This window comes from Branchiostoma floridae, chromosome 11 (assembly GCF_000003815.2).
Source record: "Branchiostoma floridae strain S238N-H82 chromosome 11, Bfl_VNyyK, whole genome shotgun sequence".
NCBI classification, from domain to species: Eukaryota; Metazoa; Chordata; class Leptocardii; order Amphioxiformes; family Branchiostomatidae; genus Branchiostoma; species Branchiostoma floridae.
In genome coordinates, this window is record NC_049989.1 from 17,726,592 (window position 1) to 17,745,221 (window position 18,630).

Consider the following 18,630-nt stretch of genomic DNA (forward strand, 5'->3'; position numbering starts at 1 on the left):
GTGTAAATGACCGGGAAGATAAAAGTAATGACTGAACGTGGTATCCCAAACAAGAAATTCTTTGATCTTTTTTTCTTTTCATTTTTCTCTTCATTTTGACTCACTCATTAGAATCCGTTTTCTGTTGTGCTGCTTTTGCAATTGACGGCATATATTGGGTCATTATGCAGCTTCTTTGAACGATTAATGATATATATAGTAGTTAACACGGTATTTTTTTTCAAAACGGATGGAAATTGATGCGGATATTATTCATACAGCCCTAATAGTTCTCCCTGGTGACTCTCTCCCATCGGACAGGCGCACTGATTAATGGATGGGAGTGAAGAACGCCAGAGACGTGCAGCATATGAGCTCATATGAGATGATATTAGGGCGTGTCGACCCACACGTCAGATTTATTTCTACCTGGAACTTCCGGATAGTCCACGGAAAAAATAACGTTTCGGTGCTGAGGTATTTGATACACTTTGCTGTGGTACCAGCACGGGTCTATTCCTCAAAATATCTACCTAGAACAAAGAGAGATATGGTAGTCCCCATAGCCCTTTTGAAGCCTTAGGGGCAGTGGGTTGTTATCCACTGTGTCTAGGGCACAGTATTGGAAGGTATCGGAGCACATACCCTCTCCTTTCACCGCCTTTTACTTCCCCAACCGAAGACAGGTAACCATTTTTACACCTGGATGGAGTGAGGAAAGTCGTATCAACTTCCTTTCCCAAGGACACAGCATCTAGGACATGGAATGTCAGGTATCGGACCCAAGACCTCTACATCTCTAATCCGCTAGCCTAGCCACTGGACGATTCGATGTCCCGATGTAAAAAAAAACAATTATTGGCACCGAACGAAAATCTGGAGGTGAAAGGTCACGGTTTCACCGCGAGCGGAGCCCCTGTCGGTCGGTAACGGAACTGAAGTGAGGGACATCAGCAGTACTGCTGTACAGGCTCCATCTTGTGTACGTCACGAGGCGCCATGAATGTTCAATAAGCACTCGGCAGGGCTCGACCGTGTGGTGGGCTCCACTCTAATTCCTCGTCCTTGTGGCCGCAGGTAAGCATCATTACATTCACTATTGCACAAGAAGCAACAGACTGCTCGTACTAACCATTCTAATTCCCTACCGTCTCATCTGTTGGATGTTTGTTTTTTGTTTTCTTTAAGATTTGCGATGCCAGTCGGTTTGTGAAGGCAAGTGCCAAGGAAAGGACATTACGTCCGTCAGTTTTTTTTTCCATTTGTTGTTTTATTTTTCGAGACAAAAAACTCTGCCCCTCGCGAGGCCTCAATTCAGCATGTCCGCATCACGGCTTTGAGTGTGGGTCATCAGCGAAATTGTTAGTACCACACGGCTGATGGGGAGTGATAGAACGGGCGCATCTAGCCTAGTTGCTTTCACGTACAATATCCATAAGTGATAAAAGGGTGCGAATCTAATTTGAGGTGTGACGTCGGCGGGGAGGGAGAGAATACACAGTACAAATCGAACGGTGCTGAGAACGTTAAACAGGTGTATTTTTCTCTGTAAGGGGAAAATAAGACAGCCAGGATGGTAAATGATAGAGTTAATTCTGCCGTGCTGGTGCGTTCTGAAAACACATTTCCATATGCTCGTGGTGGTGGGAATGATGTCCGTTATAGTTCCCAGGGGAGGTGAACAGATTTCTAGCAGCAAGGCTGCGATGTACGTAAACGGGGGAAGCGTGGATGGGGAATGGAGAGGGAGGTATTGTGTGTAACGTTACGTACTTCCGAGCGCATCAATTTTTAATAAAGTTAATAGACTACTTGTGCAGCTAGCCAGGCCTCTAGAGGAAGTGCAGGATTGTATGTGCATACCTTCCGGCGTATGTAAACTGTGCTATTAACATATAATGGATATTTTACTGCCTATCGTGGCTGTATTGTTGCATACTTTACAAAATTTACAAAATCGCTTAAACTAAAAGGAAACATTTCTATTGTTTTATTTTTTAAGTCCTAAAACGTTCCTAAAGACTGCAAATGCATTTCGCTTAGCAGGAATTTTATTTCGCTGCAGAAATCGAAGAGGTTTATCAGTTCATTTAAAGACTGTGGTCAAACAATACTGTACATAGCACAAGAATGCGATGTTTCATAATATCGCAAAGGAATTGCACTGCGAAAATCGCAAATATAACAGCGACGCGAATATTTCAAGAATTACTGTAGTCTACCCCTCATGCTTTCACGTAGCTGTTGCCAGTGTTGGAGATCAGGAAATGGGTTCTTTGTCGCAAGTAATCCACCAAAATACGTCCCTGTAATCTTGTTCGTATCGATTGCTCGAGCTCGGGTGTATAAAGAGACTATTCTGAGCAATGGAAGGTGGGCAGAATGCATACATCATGCTGGGTTCTATGATACATTGTTAAATGAAGAGGGAACGCCGTCTGTCGTGGTATTGTTCAACGAACTCGCAGTTATGTTTGAAATCTGTCTCTACTCTGATCTCTACAGCGAATGCATCAATTAGTTTTTCTTGTTGATCTCCGAAACCAGTACTTGTTCTTGAAAGTCGCTGAAAATGCCTGTTTTTTTTCACGAAGCGACTCTTTTTACAAATGTATTGCTTCTGAAGGAGACAAAATAATACACAAAATGCTAGACCTGTAAGAACAGTGGCAATTTTGTTAGATACATCAAAGATAACGAAAGTTACAATCAATATAGCGTCTTTCGTATAGTGTAGAACGCCACCCTAATTCTAGCTCCTTAACATGTCTTCTAAATCAATGCAAAACAGATATCTATCTATCACACTTAACGTTTCAAGGCTAATGCAATGCAATATTTTACGAGCAACGAAGCTATTAAGCAAAGCTACATACTCCTCTATTTGGCAGGGATGGTACTTTAAAGACTTCAAATGGAGGTCGAGCAACCAAGTAGATATTCTCACCATTATCCCCTTTTAAAAGGTATCGAATGGGGTACGTGTGTCTGATGAAACTGTTTTTATATGCATTACTCTCCAAGGTCACATTACACTACTGTCATGGCCGCTGGCGACAATTTGTGGGCGTCACCGCGTTCGAATCAGGGTGTGGCGAAGTTTCGGTCACCTTGGTATTACAGAGGTGACCTCCAGGGTACTGAAATGCCATCCGCTGTCGAAGGGGTGCCCCTTCTCTTTAACACAAGTCTCTACCAGACAGACTACGCAGGCTATCAAAAAGAGAATAAAGGGACGTTTTGCTACCAGAGGAGTTGGTCGGCCGTGCAGCCACATGAACCTTAGCGTGGACTGACACCCCTGGCCAATTTCTCGATTTTGTGCCGAATTCTACAATCCCCGTACCCCCGTAGGAACGCCCGGTGAAGACTGCTTTAATACGGCGCATGTTTTAAATTTGGGCCGTAACTGTAAACAGAACATTTATCGTAGGCCTCATCATATCAGTTACGTTCCTCTGTGGTGTATTTTCACAACCTTTTAACGTTAGATCTCTTGAGGAACCCCACTCAAAGGATTCACGTGTTTTAACTCAAAATATTGCAAGCGTGCAGACAATCTGCCTAAACACTCGATTTTCTCTACCAGGAAATGGCCGTACATATCCCTCTGTACCCTCCCTGGGGTAATGCGTAATGACACGTTAGAGCATATAGGCCTTCTATCTCTCCAATGGAACTCGTCACACCAATGGCACCTTAAAAGCGCCGAAGATGATCATTTGCTCGGGAGAAAAAGATGTCGCTTTGGAGAATTGTACATTACTTGGAATCATTGCCACTTTGCAATGACTCAGATCGCGAGCACCACTTAGTCAGAGGTTATCAACATCTCGTGTTGGGAGCATCACTTGGGGAGTTCGCCTGGGTTGAACTACAAGAGTAACGTTGTTTTGCCGATCGAGTCCTAGATATGCAAGTCGTCGCTTCCAGTATCATTTTCCCCTTTTAGTGTTTCTTGGAGGTGTCTGTATAGGGGGTATAAGCCTTGGGTCTCATTTTCAAACCGGGGCCCGGCCGGGCAGCTTTCGGGACGGAAAAGTATGATACAAAAGACATCAAAATACACAAAATGTAAAAATAAGATTCATGGGCATGATTTGTGTATACTTCTAGGTATAAATTTTAATTTTTCGTTTCTTAAAACATCCCGGCCTGGCCCCGGCTTGGAAATGTGACCTAGGCCTTACCGTCCTTCGGCGTAACACATCAGCTTCACAAGCACGCGGCGCGACGGCAGCTGGTTCATCTTACTCAGGAAGGACCTGCCATTTGTACCTTTCCACATCTAGCTGTAAGCATTATTGAGTTAGGATACCCCTGCTGTGCTTGGCGGCAAAGATTTCCATTCTACGGTAGTTATGGTGATAAACAAATTTTTGAACATCTCAGCTTTGAACATCTCAGCTTTGAAGTTTCCAGAGGATGTCAGCCATAAACTTGGATCAACATGACGCAATGAATGACACGTTTTTTTTTAAATTCACAGGGGTATAAAATCTTCGATTTCTCGTTATCTTCATGAAAATGGAGAAACTGTTTTGGGTGTGTCTGTGTGTTTCCGATTTTTTTTAGTCGACATAACTCAAGAACCTCTGAGTGGATTACAATGATATTTGGTATGTGGGTAGGTGCTGGGAAGACAAACGTCAAGTTTGATTTTGGGCCCCCTAGTATATGACCTTGGCACTGCAGCAGAACTTCCATTTTTTTTAACTGTACATGGTGGTATATAGCTTGTGACGTAAGGAAGAAGTGATATGTGTTTGTGCCCCCAGCATCTTGCTCTAGTTTCTGCAGTTGTTGAAGGAAGCTGGAGAGGAAATTCCACACCATGGCGGACCAGGTAGTTCAGTTGCCCGGACCAGGTCCACTCTCTCCTTCCAGACATCCCTGGCCCCCATAGCTTTTTTTTTAAACCCTCGGCCCACAACCCCACAAAATCGTATCAACATGACCTAATGAATGACACAAGAATTCATATTTTTTTAAATTCACAGGGGGTATAAAATCTTCGATTTGTAAGTTCATCTGTGACGGTGGTCAACATTATGCCACAATCTTATCCGTGTGTAACAGTGGTGTTCAAGGACTGCTAAAACCGAAGACGCCTAACGGCTTAAGCCTTTATGGCCGAACGGTTTGCACGTTCGATTTGTGATCCGGCTGCCCGGGTTTGGCGCGGGTTCGAATCCCGGGAGTCGGGGTGTTGTTTCTTTCTGTTCTTACTCGCCCTCTGGTTGTTTCACTGGTTCCCACGCCGGCCCTGTGAGTAACAGGCTTGTATGTGCCACACAGGGATGTCGATCTCGGAGATTCGAGGACGAATCTTGAAAAGAAAAGGGGGAGTAGTGTAACAGTGGTGTTCAAGGACTGCTAAACCGAAGACGCCTAACGGCTTAAGCCTTTATGGCCGAACGGTTTGCACGTTCGATTTGTGATCCGGCTGCCCGGGTTTGGCGCGGGTTCGAATCCCGGGAGTCGGGGTGTTGTTTCTTTCTGTTCTTACTCGCCCCTCTGGTTGTTTCACGTGCACAAAATAAAGCGTTAACCATCGAGCTTTCGATCAGTCCTCTGATCCTTCTCAAGCTTCGCTTTGTTGTTTCTGCAGGTGGTGTTGAGGGACGATGGAGAGGGAATTCCACACCATGGCGACCCAGGACCCGGTGATGATGGACCCTGTGAACGAGAGCTGTAAGAACTGCAGCGCCGTGATGTGCGGGGGTTACGTCACCACCCTGGGCGGCGCTATCCTGGTCACGGGAATGATCCTCATGGCCATCTCGTTCCCAATCAACCACGACAAGGAGGAGGAGTTTCTCCGAGGCATCATCGGGAGCCTGCTGTTGGTGATCGGGCTGCCGGTACGTAGTGATGGTGTCCACGCGCCGCCCAACTGACCAGGCCAGAGGCTCTGAGCTTTTGGCGTAACGGTTATCGGTGGTGGGTTTGTTATGTTATCTTGCGCCCGGGTTTTTGGCGTAACGGTTAGTGGTGCCGGGTTTGTGATTTGCGATCTTTAAAAAAAAGCCAAAGGGGGAATAGCGTAACCAACCTCCTTGGTGTAACAGTGGGGTCCAAACGCTGCCAAACTGACCATGCCAGAGCAGAGGCTCTGAGCCATTGGTGTTAAGGTAAGATGTGCTCTTGGTGCAATGGTTTGTGATCAGTTGGTGCTGGGCTTGTGATCTGCGATCTTAAAAAGAAAAGGAGGAGTATTGTAACAATAGCAGTGGGGTTCAAGCGCCGCCAAACTGACCATGCCAGAGGCTTTGAGCTTTTGGCGTACCGGTTAGCGGTGCTGGGTTTGTGATCGGGCGTCCAGGGTTCGAATTCCGGGAGCCAGGAGACTGTTTCATATAGCGAGATTCTTCAAACACAACCGAAATAGTACTCACGTTACGGTGTCTGTCTGTCAGACACCATCATCAGGGTTAATAGAATGACTGGATCTGATTCTCGCTGCTACTTACAGCCGATGTAGGTGGCGCTGTAGCAGTGAAAATGCTGTCCCAAACGTGGCTCAGTTTGTACCCCCCTCACCTCTGTGCATGACTGGAACTGACTTCCTGATCCAAATAGCCTGAGCCAATTATCCAGCGTGTTCATCTGTTTTCCTCTCTATCGATGACCCTAGCCCCCTCCCAGTCTAATAACGAGAAAAAATAGATCCACCCATTCTAACCCTGATGATGGTGTCTGACAGACATCAAAACGTTGTAAGTGAGTGCTATTTCGGTTGTTTTTGAAGAACCCTACTATATGAGTATTTCATCAACCTGATGAAACAATTTACCGAGACTTACAGTTTCATGTTTGACATAAGAGTTTTCTTTTACACAACCAGTTTGTCTCATCCGCTGACGTTTCGATGTCTGTCAGAGACCTTCCTCAGAGCTTCTAACTGGAGTTCTGCTTGTCGCCGCTATATGTAGACGATGTAGGTGGCGCTTTCGCGACGAGAACACTACTTTGTGTCAAAGAAAACTCTTATGCACTACAATCTACCAACCTGTTGAAATAATTTTCGGAAGATTTTATGTTTTTTCTTGTTCCAGGTCCTCTGCTTCGGCTCGTGGCTGTACTGCAGCGACAGGTGCCGGCGGAGGCGCAGACACGAGGCCCCCTCGGTCGTGGCGTACCGCGTGCCGCCCCACGGCGTCAGTGCAGCGGACCGGGCGGGCAGGTACGGCCCGTACCCCGCCAGATCCGGCGGGGACGTCCGCTACACCATGGACGGGGCGACCGTTCACTCGACCACGGTGATAGAGACGGTAGGAGAGGAGATCATGGCGCCTTACAGGCAAGTATGAACTTTCAGCAGTAGAGTCTGAGTAAATGCGTACTAATCAACAAGTACGAACTTTCGACAGTGGAGTCAGTGGATGCGTACTCTTTCAACAACCGGTATAGAATTATGTGATAACAAATCGAAACTAATCTTTTAAAAGCAGTTTACAGAACTTATAATTAGATTAAAGAACAAAAAGAAAACGTACAGAAAATAAAAAGGAAACCATGATAGCTTTTTTGAGACCTTCTGATCCACATCCCACATCTAAAGCTCTTGAAAACGTATGCGTACATTTCGAAAGTCCGTAAAGGCTTTATTTATCAGTAATCAGGGTTAGACTATAGGTATACTTAACATATTTCTATGCCCTTTACCCAATGTTGTCACGTTTCGTACTCTCCAAGCAGAGGTTGAGTCGCGTAGATATAGTAGTAGTCGGAAAAATTACACCGGCGCTCCTCTTAAGAGGAGAACGTAGTACGCAGTAACGTTTCGTACACATCAAGTTAAACACTGTGGTGTTTTTCCTACACAGCCCGTACCATGGATCCTACCAGGGCAGTCGGAACAGCCTGCTGCACACCCCGCCCTACCACGGCAGTCCCTACCTGGCTCGGCGGACGGACTCGTACCACGACAGCCCGCAGCACAGTCCGCACAGAGGCCGGCCCGGCAGCCCCTTCCGCCACACGCAGTTCCACGCCAGTCCCGTCAACGGTAGTCCCCGGCAAAGCCCTTACTCCCGCAGAACAGACAGTCTCTCCCAACCGTACATAGAGCGGCGAGATTCCGGACAGGCCGCACTGACTTCTAGTCCTGCCAGACACCCGACAAGCAGTCCGCACGTGGATCGCCAGGTGATCTACCAAGACAGTCCGCCGAGATATGGTGCCGTAGCAGCATCGTGTCAGGAGAGCAACCAAAGATTCGGCGACTACGTCCTGCGGCGGGACTGGGACGGGACGGCACGGGACAGTCCGCGGCCGGTGTCGTCAGGCTCCCCGGGGGAGGAGAACAATTTACCGCCGCCGCCGTCTTACGAGAGCGTTATCAACGATGACTCTTAATGATTGTGTCTCCTTTTACTTAACATCTCCGATTAGCAAGGAATCTTCCGTGGCCAGAACAATAAACCCCGGGAAGCTTTGCTACCGCATAGGTCACATTTCAAACCGGGGCCCGGCCGTGCAGCTTTCGGGAGGGAAAAGAATGATACAAAAGCCATCAAAATACGCAAATGTCAATATATGATTCATAGGCATAAGTTGTGTATATTTCTAAGTATACATTTCAATTTTTCGTTTCGTTAAACATCCCGACCGGGGTCCTGTTTGGAAATGTGACCTAAGCCTAAACCGGGCTGAGGTTTCCACTTTTGTGGGCGTGGCCTCTAACCAGCTGTCAGCCAATCGGAGAATCCCCTTAATGTTTTCTTTAGGTAAAACCTGATTGGCTGGTTAAAGAACGTCCGCAAAAGTAGAAATGTCAGCCAGGTCTAGCAGAGCCTCCTCGGAATATATACTACAGGTTTAAATATGTTTCTCAGCAAAGGCATGTAGTAACTGTGAGAGCATGCAGTTCATTGTTTTATTATGCACTGGTGGCAATACTAACGTATGAGACCAGGACGGAAAGGGGAAACATTTTATCCTTTATATGAGACGGATCAGTCTTTCCTACACTCCGACAATAACGCATAGAAGACTACCAACTTTTACATGCTTTTTTGCATAACGTCTGACGTCTGACTGGGACAACAACGGATCGAAGGGCAAGTTTCTGCCCGGAACTCCTTCCTTAAGATTTTACTGACCAACTTGCGCGTCTTTCTCAACAAAATGCTCCTGACTCTACAAGGTTCTTTCCCGATCCTGCTGGTCTATACCATAGATTTTGATAGGACTTATGCATGTATGCCCATTTCGGCAGTACTTTGCTACCATCAATTACGACGACTCCCACAGAGAACTGCGAAGACCGTTACGTCTCCGCAGACTTGTATTGGGACGAAAAAGCGCCACCATGTGGTTACACACATATGCAATCCCTCCTCTCAACCTCCTTATCTTCTCACTGGACTGTTCCAAGCTGCGCCAGGGAAATGCGCCGACTTTTGTGAATTTGTGGCAATTTTTCCTTGCAGTCACAAGTTGACGCGAGGGCAAAATACAAAACGTCCGCGCCCAGAATGTCACCGTTCTCAGAGTTTTGGCTCCAAATCAGGTGCGAGATAGCTATTATTAAAAACCAAGATTCCTAAAAAAAGATTGTAGTGCTTGTGATGATTTACAACACTTTGCGCCATTTTCCAAGGTGTAAGTTTTGTGAGCATTCAAAACAGATATTTCGCAATTTCAGGCCACAAATTGCGCCAGTTGCTGCCACTTTGTGAACACTTGGCCAAATTTTGTGCAGTCCAGTGAGGTACCTGCTATCAACAAGGACGTTATATAAGACACTCCCGCATTGATAGACATATAGTCCTATAGTGGATATAATCCAAGGGTGGGGTTAATAAATGATGATTTCAAGCCCGAAAGGCAAAGAAGAAAATCAAAACACCAGCCTATTGAACCACACGTTTGCTAGTCTCTACCAGACGGACTACGCTGGCTATTATAGGGAGAATAATTTACCAGGTGAGTTTTGCTACCAGGGGTTCGTAGGCCGCACAGGGGAAACATGAACCTTTGCGTGGACTGACTCCCCTGGCCAATTTACCAATTTTTTTTGCCGAATTCTACGATCCCCGGACACCTGTAGGACGGCCTACACGTTTGCCTGGAACGTGGACAAGTGTAATCCGTATTTTATTGGTCCAACTTTCAAAACATGCACTATGAAAGCCTCATGCCTTCCTCTCCCCTGGATTGAAGTTTACATTGTCCTTGAGCAGCTCTCTGCTTGATGCCTCTTCTAAAATTTTGGTGATCTTGAAAATAAAAGTTCTTAAATATCTGAGTTAAGCTTGTTTGCGTCTGTTTTCAATGGCATTCATATCAATTGCATACCATATATTTTTATCAACAAAGAGCGAGGAATTAATAAGATACAACTTGAGTAATGTTGTTGTTTGGACATAAACTTGTGGATATTGATCAATATATTTTCAATACCTCCATTATTTGTACAAACAATGGAGTAATTGTTATGTACATGTATCTGTTTGCATCTTGGATATTTGTGGTCAGCATAACTTTAGAACCCCTGGACTGATTGTGATGATATTTGGTAGATTGGTAGGTCTTGGGGAGACAAATCTCAAGGTTGACAAAAGGCCTCCTGGTGGGTTTCCTTGGTACTGCAGTATACAGTGAAGGCCCAAACTCACCAGTTTAAGTTCCAAAATTTTATTGCCAATGAAATCACTTTATACCTTGGAAAATTGCCACCACCACAACACATGTTTACAACACTGGTCACCTCAAATCCAGATCATCGGTCTACAATCCAGTTTAACACTGGACAAGAAAATTCTATCTTCCAATTTTGGCTACATTTAGAGCGTTTACATTTTATATCATATAAACAAGGAAGTAATTGAGATGCCTAATTGCCAAAATCTTTCTAGATTTCAAGTAACCAGTGTTTTCACACATACTACATGATATGGCACGACCTAGACCATTATAACCGCCACAGTGAACTACTGTCCAAAGATATGTCACTCCTACATAAGTCAGGCTACATCACAGTACTAGTATTCTGTATGGCCAGAAACCTACTATGCTCAAAGCATAGAGATATGGTTTGCTTTTTTTGTTATCCTTATCAAATTAAGGACATCTTCAGTGTATCTTTTCTGTATACTGCTGCATAAAAAGAATTCACCAGTTACCTATACTTATTTTCAGATGCCCATAAGGAAAAAAAGATGATCAGGAATTACCAGATGACCAACTTTATCAAAGCAAGGCACTTGTCTGTTCAAAACAGTGCTTATTCCCCCAATTTGCTACATAACTTCATGACAACTTTTCTTCAAAAGTTCTTTTCACTGAAAAGAATAAATAAATATCCAGTAATCTTTGGAGGAAGTAATTTTAGGACCTTTTGTCATAGCTGCTAGTTTGACAAACTTCTCTAACAAGAATTGATTGTAGCAGGACGCACTTGTCTTTAACCTAACAATATATACTGTCTCTAACAAATGGCCTTATTATTTGAGTCATTTTGGACACCTAACTTCTTCCCTGTGATTTGCAACAAAACTGTGGCAAATCTATATCAACAAGCCTATATCTGAAAACAAATGTCTCCCTTCTATCTGGGCTCCCTATACAAATGACAAACTTTCAAAATGAAAACTATATTCCTGCTTTTGCAAGAAACAAAAAATCTCTTAGATTCTTCTTCTTTTAAGTGCATGAATTTTATTTATACTCAAGCAGCATTTCCTAACTCTATCTCACTTAGACCAAGTAGCTGCACTATTTTGTACCCAGTTTGATACTAACATTCAACTAACAGCTTTGTTATAGTTGAATCACATTGTACTTCAATCAAAATTTACAGCATAAAAATTGGGCCTATTCTCAGCATCTTCTTATACAACTCGTCTGACTTCGAAGAAGCGTTTGAGATAGTAGATCTGTCCTAGTGTCATGGCCACGAGTACTAGCGCCTCGAAGAAGGACCACAGCACCACGCGGGAGTTGGTGTTGTCGTTAACTGGAACAGAAACAACACATTTGTTTAGTCTTGTGAGTTGAGGTACAACACATCTAAATGTAAGGGTAGAGAGAGCAATCTGACAGAACTGCCAACTGTTTTCATAGAAATCATGATCAAAGTCATTGTCTCCAGAGATTGCCATCAGGAAGCTAGGAACGTGTTAGGGTGGTCTGCTATTTATACCTCCTGAGTTTCAAGTCAATCTGATGATCTAAAGTGATATAAATCACAATTCAAAACTTTCCTTTGTCTTTGAAACAAATACTTAAAAATCTACAGTGTCAGTATTTCTACCAGAAGGATTGCTGATAGTACTAGTAGCAGAGATCCTGATTGCAATTTCTGTCCACAGATACTCTGATCAAAATCTCCATATCCCGATCACTCTGCCAGATTACACAATCTATGCCCTGACAAATATACATATTTGAAGCAAAATTTCAAACCGCAGACCCAAATCAAAAGTCACTGGTTCTGACATGTGGCTAAAATGCATGTATAACCTGTACTAATCTCCAGGCAGATTTACCAGTGGCATAAGATAATACCACTATGGAGTACAGCTGACCAAAGGGAGTCATCAACCTCCCGTAGCCAAACACACTCCTAGGCCGGCTTCACTCCTCTGGCAGCTTTTGATACAACCTTACGCTACCATTGGATCTGCTTGGAGGTCAACCTTGTATATGATATGGACTACTACAAATGCATTACTATCGCTTATACAATGTAGAGTGAAGTACTCACTGGCCCGAGGACTACTACAAATGCATTACTATTGCTTATACAATGTAGAGTAAAGTACTTACTGGCCCGATGAATCCTCTCCCTGACCTCCATGTACTCCTGCTCATGCTTCACTCCAGTCAAGGCCACGGCTAGCTCATTGATCATCTCTTCCAGCTTGTTTTGGTGTGCTGTGGAGAGAAAAAAGAAGGAAATTAGAGGAGAATTTTAACAGCAACCACAGATCATCCTGAAGTAATACACATCATCTTTAGCATGCTGAAATGCCAGTGAAACGTATAGCAACCTCCTTGCTTGTGGCCATGGCCATTACAATATACCTTGCGGAGGCTCTGCAAAACTGGGTTTCCATCTTTGTGGGTGTGACATCAAATCATCAGCTATCAGCCACTCAGAGAAATGTTTACTTTAATAAGCAAGTCTGTTTCTCTAATTGGCTGATAACTGGTAAGAAACCACAGCCACAAAAGTGGAAACTCAGTCCAGTTCAGCACCTCCCTCCCAAGGTTTATTGTATAGGCCGTGCAGCACAAGGCTCTGCTTAGAACATCTTGTCTGATAGGGACAAAAACCTCAAAATGCATGGATCTATCCAGGCCACCTTAACAGCAAGCACCACAGGACAAAAACATTGCAACAGATAAGGATGCTGTTAATGGAATATGCAGGTAATTTAAATTAAAAAAAAAAACAGACTCAAGACTGTAGGCATAGGGAAGCACACCAATGCTCTTGGCAGATATGAGCAACATACAATGTGGATGGCACACAGACTGGTTCAGTTTTTTACTGTTCATGTGCAGCAAGATGCATTCTGGCAATAAGTCAAAGGTGAGGGCCCCTGACTTGTAAACAGTTCTTGTCCAGACAAGGCTACAAAACATGTCCAGATGTGTTGTGTCAATGTCTCAAGAGCCTTCAACTTTAACATATTATGCACAATGCAACTTGTTGAGCTTGCTCAGTTTAAATCAGTTAAATGGGCTTATAACATCAAGCATGTTTATTTCCACGTCCCATTGCAATGTGGTAGGCATAGGCAAAGCAGAACAGATCAAGAAATCACCAGGCAAATCACCAGGCAAACCACCGGGCAAAAAGGAAGAGAAATTCCTGTACCTGTCCAGTCATTATCACCTGACGAGGGTGGCATAGACACACGGACACACAGGAGAAAAACAAACAAACAAACAAAAAATAAAACACAGAACAACAAGGTAAGATTGAAGTAAAGAAGATGTGCCTATGAATGTTGAAAATTCGACAATATAAGCGGCTATTGCAGCATGAGTGTTGAAATTATCAAGCACTGGATTTTGTGAATCTATGGCAAAAGTACAGGTTATGTTATAATACGTTACATAAACTTATAGCTAGTTTTACAGTTAAATTTGAAACCTATATTCTGAAGAGAAATTCTAAAGGCAAGGAATGCTGCTTACCTTCTGTCTCCATGTCTTGTCCCTTGGGTGCTTCACCAATGTCCATGGAGAACATGACGATCTTGGGCGTCATTGTGGACATCTTGTTGCTAAAACAGTACTTGTACACTCCGTCCATGTGGGCAGCAAACGTGTACTTTCCGTTGGACTCCCTCTCACCACTGTAGATCACTGTGCTGTCTGGGCCTGTGATCTGGTATGTACAAAAAGGAGGTATTAGTAGCTATATGTGCACTGGGGCTTTATGTTTGTGGTTTTTTGGAGACGTCTTTACCATAAACTCAAAACCAGTGTGAAAGTTTTTGTCTTCTGCCCACCTACCCCTTGTCTAAGCAATACAAGTTTGTACTAATGAGTGACATTGTACAGTATTATATGTTGGAGGCAACTGTTCTGTTTGTAGCGGAGTAGATAGTTTCTGACTGTCCAGAAAGGCATTGTTTCCAGTTACTGTAGCAGTATGTGGTCTATAGTACACTGCTATAGTACACTAAAAACCCCTGCAAACATTCCATTTTCTCCTTACAGTGTAATTAAGTGTACAAGTAAAATTTGAACAATTCTTAATATCTATTACAAGCATGCAACCTGTTCAGCAAACAACTGGCCATGTGGCAACAGCTAAACACTTATCCAAGTGGCAACAGCTGGACATTACTACATGCTTTCACACGCTTCTTTGTGGACTCAACAAATTTATCTACTTAAGATTCTGTGATATTACAACCCAAGGGCTTACATTTACTTCTGGTTTTGCATACACCGAATATGCATAATTTTGATCACCTCAAATATTACCATTAACTCAATTCATTTTCGTTGGGACATGATTTCGCGGTAGTTGGGGGTTATCAAGTTTTCGCAGTGTTCAAAGTTTGCAGTTGAACAAAATTCTACAATATTGAAGCAATACATATTTGGAAATGCATATAGTAGTGTCACGATGGAGAAGTCACTATGAAAATAAAACCATAGCTAATATAATAATATAATTTACAGTGACTTGAGGTGTGTACCACAGTACTGTACTTTTATGACCCACATTTTTTCTGGTCACATTTTCCAGTTTGGTGCAAACTTTTGACACTACATAGAGATACAAAAGCATGAACAAGACTTATACGCAGTATACAGAGACGATCAAAAGGTAATTGTGCACAGCTAACAAAAGAATCCACTTGTCTGCACAACATATGCACATGTCCACCTGTACGTGCTACCATATGTAAATCAACGATGTTTTTCTTTCTTGTCAATCACACTTCTAAAGCACGGGCTACACTAAAATCACGACTCGCGTTTGATAGTCATGATCTTGAACATCAGCAGATATCTGTACAGACTGTACATTTTGTAAGAACTGTGTGTTTATACCTTCACATCGATGTCCAGAAACCCTCCCTCAGCAACCTCGAACATCAGACCCATCTTGGTACCTGACGTCACTTTGTCGAAGAAACATTCCTCTGCGTGCGCGTCTACGCTCACGAAATACGCACTTATGGAGTCTAAACAAGCTGCTAGAACGGCCAGGAGCCAGAGATTCCTGAGAGTCGTCATCTTGTGGCAGTTTAACACCGAAATGTTCGGAAAATCGAGACAACTTTCCTCTGCCACGTCTCCTTCCCGGTTGGAACCGCAGTGGATGATGGGAACTGATAGCGCACAAATTTCCCCAAATTCGTTGCATTCGAATAACACTTAAACGACAGAGTTAATAATGATAGTTATTGCAATTTTCTGTAAAAAAGGAAGTTGAAGAAATGCATAGAAATTTGCAATTTTGTGGATTTACTGAATAAATTCGAGATGTAACCTTTGACCTGCGAGAGGTTACTTGGGGTCAACGATGAGCGCGAACGGACAGACCAACTTCTCAATCTCAAAATAGTATCTTTACAGCGTTCTGAACCCATGATCGTTATTTATAGAGGTCAGCAGCGGTGTAATGGCCGAAGAAGAACATTCATCTATCCCTCTAGAGCTGACAGTGGTCGATGTTTACAAATGGGCGGCGGAAATCGGCCAGGAATTCGAGAGACTGATTGACACATTTGGGGCCGAGTCCGTCACCGACTTGATGCCAAAAGTGGTGCGAGTTTTGGAGCAGCTGGAGAAGTTGGTGGACAGAGATGAGAAGGAACACAACGAGGTGTCCGAGCTCAAGCTGGACGTGCAGCGGTTACAGGCCATGTACCTGGAGAAAAGTGAACAGAATGCCCGTGTACAGAAGGTATGTTGGAGGGGGCGTGGCATAAATTTTGTTTTATAAGATTCATGAATGATCGAATGATCTTTGACACTGCACTGTTTAATAATTATTGACCGTAGATACAGATCAGATGTCAGTGTGAAAGTTCTTACGTGTTTCAGACAGTGTGCGTCACCGTTTACTTAGCTAGCAGTCTTTCTGAAGACCGTTATAAGGGGATCGGAACTGTTTTTAGTCTTAGATCATGGGTGTGACAGTAACTTGAGGAACAGGAATTTAGAAAGAGGAAGGAAGTCTGCCATTGTGACATCTGCTTTTCTGTAGCTTGAACCTTCTGTGTACGTTCGTAATAGTACAGATTAAAAGGATATGTTATACTGATATGTCTTTTTCAGATGGACACAGATGTTAGAAAACAAGGAATCATAGATCTCATGCTCTATCTAATTTCTGAAATACATTTGTACTTTGCTTTTTTAAAAATTTCTTTTATTCTCTTTGCTGGTTCTGTTTAAAGTGTTTTTGTCATTGATTCCCATAAGGCAACAGACATGCATACAGCAGGTACTTGAAGATAGGAAATGAGATAACCTATGTAGGGACCTTTCTGGGACCGTTGACCTAACTTCCTGTCAGTGTTCCTGAATTCCTGTGCCTAGTGATGCCTAGAAACAAGCCGCTCTACTGCATACAAATAACTATGGAATCACAGGCAAGAACACAAACAGACAAGCTGACACACCGAAAACAAAACCTCAAAACAAGGATGTAATACGGGCGGAAATTTTCTTCTTCTTCTTTGGGATTGGTTTACTAGTATCCTTCTGACACACTTGCTGGGAGTGCAGGTGCCAAAGGTGGTCTGTTATGTGATATGTGATTTTTTTTTTCTCTAAGTTGACCATCCTTTTCAAACTTTGTTGGTCACTATGAATCAAAGTTATCTTTCAAACACACTGTCACTGAGGAAAGACACCAGCTGTCTGTCTGAAATGTCTGACCATTTCCAAAATCCTATCCGGTTGCTGGTGTATCTTATTACCTGGATGTCTAACTTTCCTTGACGGGTCTTTCAAACAACATAGGACCTTGAGCAGGTGGATGAATCCTGGAAAGAGGAAGCTAAAGAGCTGCTACAGACCATCTCCAGACTACGGGAGGAGAACAAGCAGCTCAACACTGCTCTGTCCTCACACACTGCGGGACAACATGCCCAGGCTAAAGGTAGGTATCCACACCTTTGGGCCATGGCATCAGACCAACATGGCCCAACACCCTGGTTAACTCAGCCTAACACCCTACCCCTACCCCTACCCCTGCCCCTACCCCTATCCCTATCCCTACTCCTAGCCCTAGCCCAAGCCCAAGCCCTAGCCCTAGCCCTAGCCCTAGCCCTAGCCCTAGCCCTAGCCCTAGCCCTAGCCCTAGCCCTAGCCCTAGCCCTAGCCCTAGCCCTAGCCCTAGCCCTAGCCCTAGCCCTAGCCCTAGCCCTAGCCCTAGCCCTAGCCCTAGCCCTAGCCCTAGCCCTAGCCCTAGCCCTAGCCCTAGCCCTAGCCCTAGCCCTAGCCCTAGCCCTAGCCCTAGCCCTAGCCCTAGCCCTAGCCCTAGCCCTAGCCCTAGCCCTAGCCCTAGCCCTAGCCCTAGCCCTAGCCCTAGCCCTAGCCCTAGCCCTAGCCCTAGCCCTAGCCCTAGCCCTAGCCCTAGCCCTAGCCCTAGCCCTAGCCCTAGCCCTAGCCCTAGCCCTAGCCCTAGCCCTAGCCCTAGCCCTAGCCCTAGCCCTAGCCCTAGCCCTAGCCCTAGCCCTAGCCCTAGCCCTAGCCCTAGCCCTAGCCCTAGCCCTAGCCCTAGCCCTAGCCCTAGCCCTAGCCCTAGCCCTAGCCCTAGCCCTAGCCCTAGCCCTAGCCCTAGCCCTAGCCCTAGCCCTAGCCCTAGCCCTAGCCCTAGCCCTAGCCCTAGCCCTAGCCCTAGCCCTAGCCCTAGCCCTAGCCCTAGCCCTAGCCCTAGCCCTAGCCCTAGCCCTAGCCCTAGCCCTAGCCCTAGCCCTAGCCCTAGCCCTAGCCCTAGCCCTAGCCCTAGCCCTAGCCCTAGCCCCAGTCCTAGCGCTAGCCCTAGCGCAAGCCCTAGGCCTAGCGCTAGCCTTAGCGCTAGCCCTAGCCCTAGGCCTAGCCCTAGCGCTAGCCCTAGCCCTAGCCCTAGCCCTAGCCCTAGCCCTAGCCCTAGCCCTAGCCCTAGCCCTAGCCCTAGCCCTAGCCCTAGCCCTAGCCCTAGCCCTAGCCCTAGCC

At 44.8% G+C, this 18,630-nt stretch overlaps 3 protein-coding genes across 4 annotated transcripts in view; 2 read left to right on the plus strand and 1 right to left on the minus strand.

Annotated features, from left to right (window-relative positions):
* The first annotated feature begins 852 nt into the window (after nucleotides 1–852).
* On the plus strand, nucleotides 853–9,918 carry LOC118426651. The gene is made up of 4 exons (XM_035836163.1): nucleotides 853–1,056; nucleotides 5,594–5,843; nucleotides 7,038–7,282; nucleotides 7,809–9,918. The coding sequence occupies exons 2-4, from the start codon at nucleotides 5,607–5,609 to the stop codon at nucleotides 8,338–8,340; spliced, it is 1,014 nt and encodes a 337-aa protein (XP_035692056.1). The 5' UTR covers nucleotides 853–1,056; nucleotides 5,594–5,606; the 3' UTR covers nucleotides 8,341–9,918.
* Nucleotides 9,919–10,607: 689 nt separating this feature from the next.
* Nucleotides 10,608–15,799, minus strand: LOC118426348 (transmembrane emp24 domain-containing protein 2). Of its 2 annotated transcripts, XM_035835673.1 has the most exons (5): nucleotides 15,511–15,799; nucleotides 14,137–14,329; nucleotides 13,814–13,831; nucleotides 12,757–12,864; nucleotides 10,608–11,944 (listed from the first exon to the last, which is right to left on the minus strand). In XM_035835673.1, the coding sequence occupies exons 1-5, from the start codon at nucleotides 15,694–15,696 to the stop codon at nucleotides 11,820–11,822; spliced, it is 630 nt and encodes a 209-aa protein (XP_035691566.1). In that variant the 5' UTR covers nucleotides 15,697–15,799; the 3' UTR covers nucleotides 10,608–11,819. The 2 variants fall into 2 exon arrangements, with proteins under 2 accessions (XP_035691566.1, XP_035691567.1); XM_035835674.1 differs by lacking the exon at nucleotides 13,814–13,831 and having other exon boundaries at nucleotides 11,641–11,944; nucleotides 15,511–15,767.
* Nucleotides 15,800–15,929: 130 nt separating this feature from the next.
* The window catches only part of LOC118425297 (RILP-like protein homolog), a 19,456-nt gene continuing 16,755 nt past the window's right edge, over nucleotides 15,930–18,630 (plus strand). The window contains exons 1-2 of the mRNA XM_035834102.1: nucleotides 15,930–16,369; nucleotides 17,434–17,572. Of these exons, the coding sequence (XP_035689995.1) occupies nucleotides 16,085–16,369; nucleotides 17,434–17,572 (424 nt within the window). The 5' untranslated portion in view covers nucleotides 15,930–16,084. The remainder of the gene's footprint in view (nucleotides 16,370–17,433; nucleotides 17,573–18,630) is intronic.

What these genes read in the sequence shown, in the direction of transcription:
- LOC118426348 (XM_035835673.1), bottom strand. Translation starts at nt 15,696, where the DNA reads ATGACGACTCTCAGGAATCTCTGGCTCCTGGCCGTTCTAGCAGCTTGT. An exon ending in TTCTGGACATCGATGTGAAG is followed by an intron (nt 14,330 to 15,510) that starts GTATAAACACAC and finishes TGTACATACCAG; the next exon opens with ATCACAGGCCCAGACAGCAC. An exon ending in GGAGAGGATTCATCGGGCCA is followed by an intron (nt 11,945 to 12,756) that starts GTAAGTACTTTA and finishes TTTCTGTTCCAG; the next exon opens with TTAACGACAACACCAACTCC.
- LOC118426651 (XM_035836163.1), top strand. Translation starts at nt 5,607, where the DNA reads ATGGAGAGGGAATTCCACACCATGGCGACCCAGGACCCGGTGATGATG. An exon ending in TGTTGGTGATCGGGCTGCCG is followed by an intron (nt 5,844 to 7,037) that starts GTACGTAGTGAT and finishes TTCTTGTTCCAG; the next exon opens with GTCCTCTGCTTCGGCTCGTG. An exon ending in GAGATCATGGCGCCTTACAG is followed by an intron (nt 7,283 to 7,808) that starts GCAAGTATGAAC and finishes TTTCCTACACAG; the next exon opens with CCCGTACCATGGATCCTACC.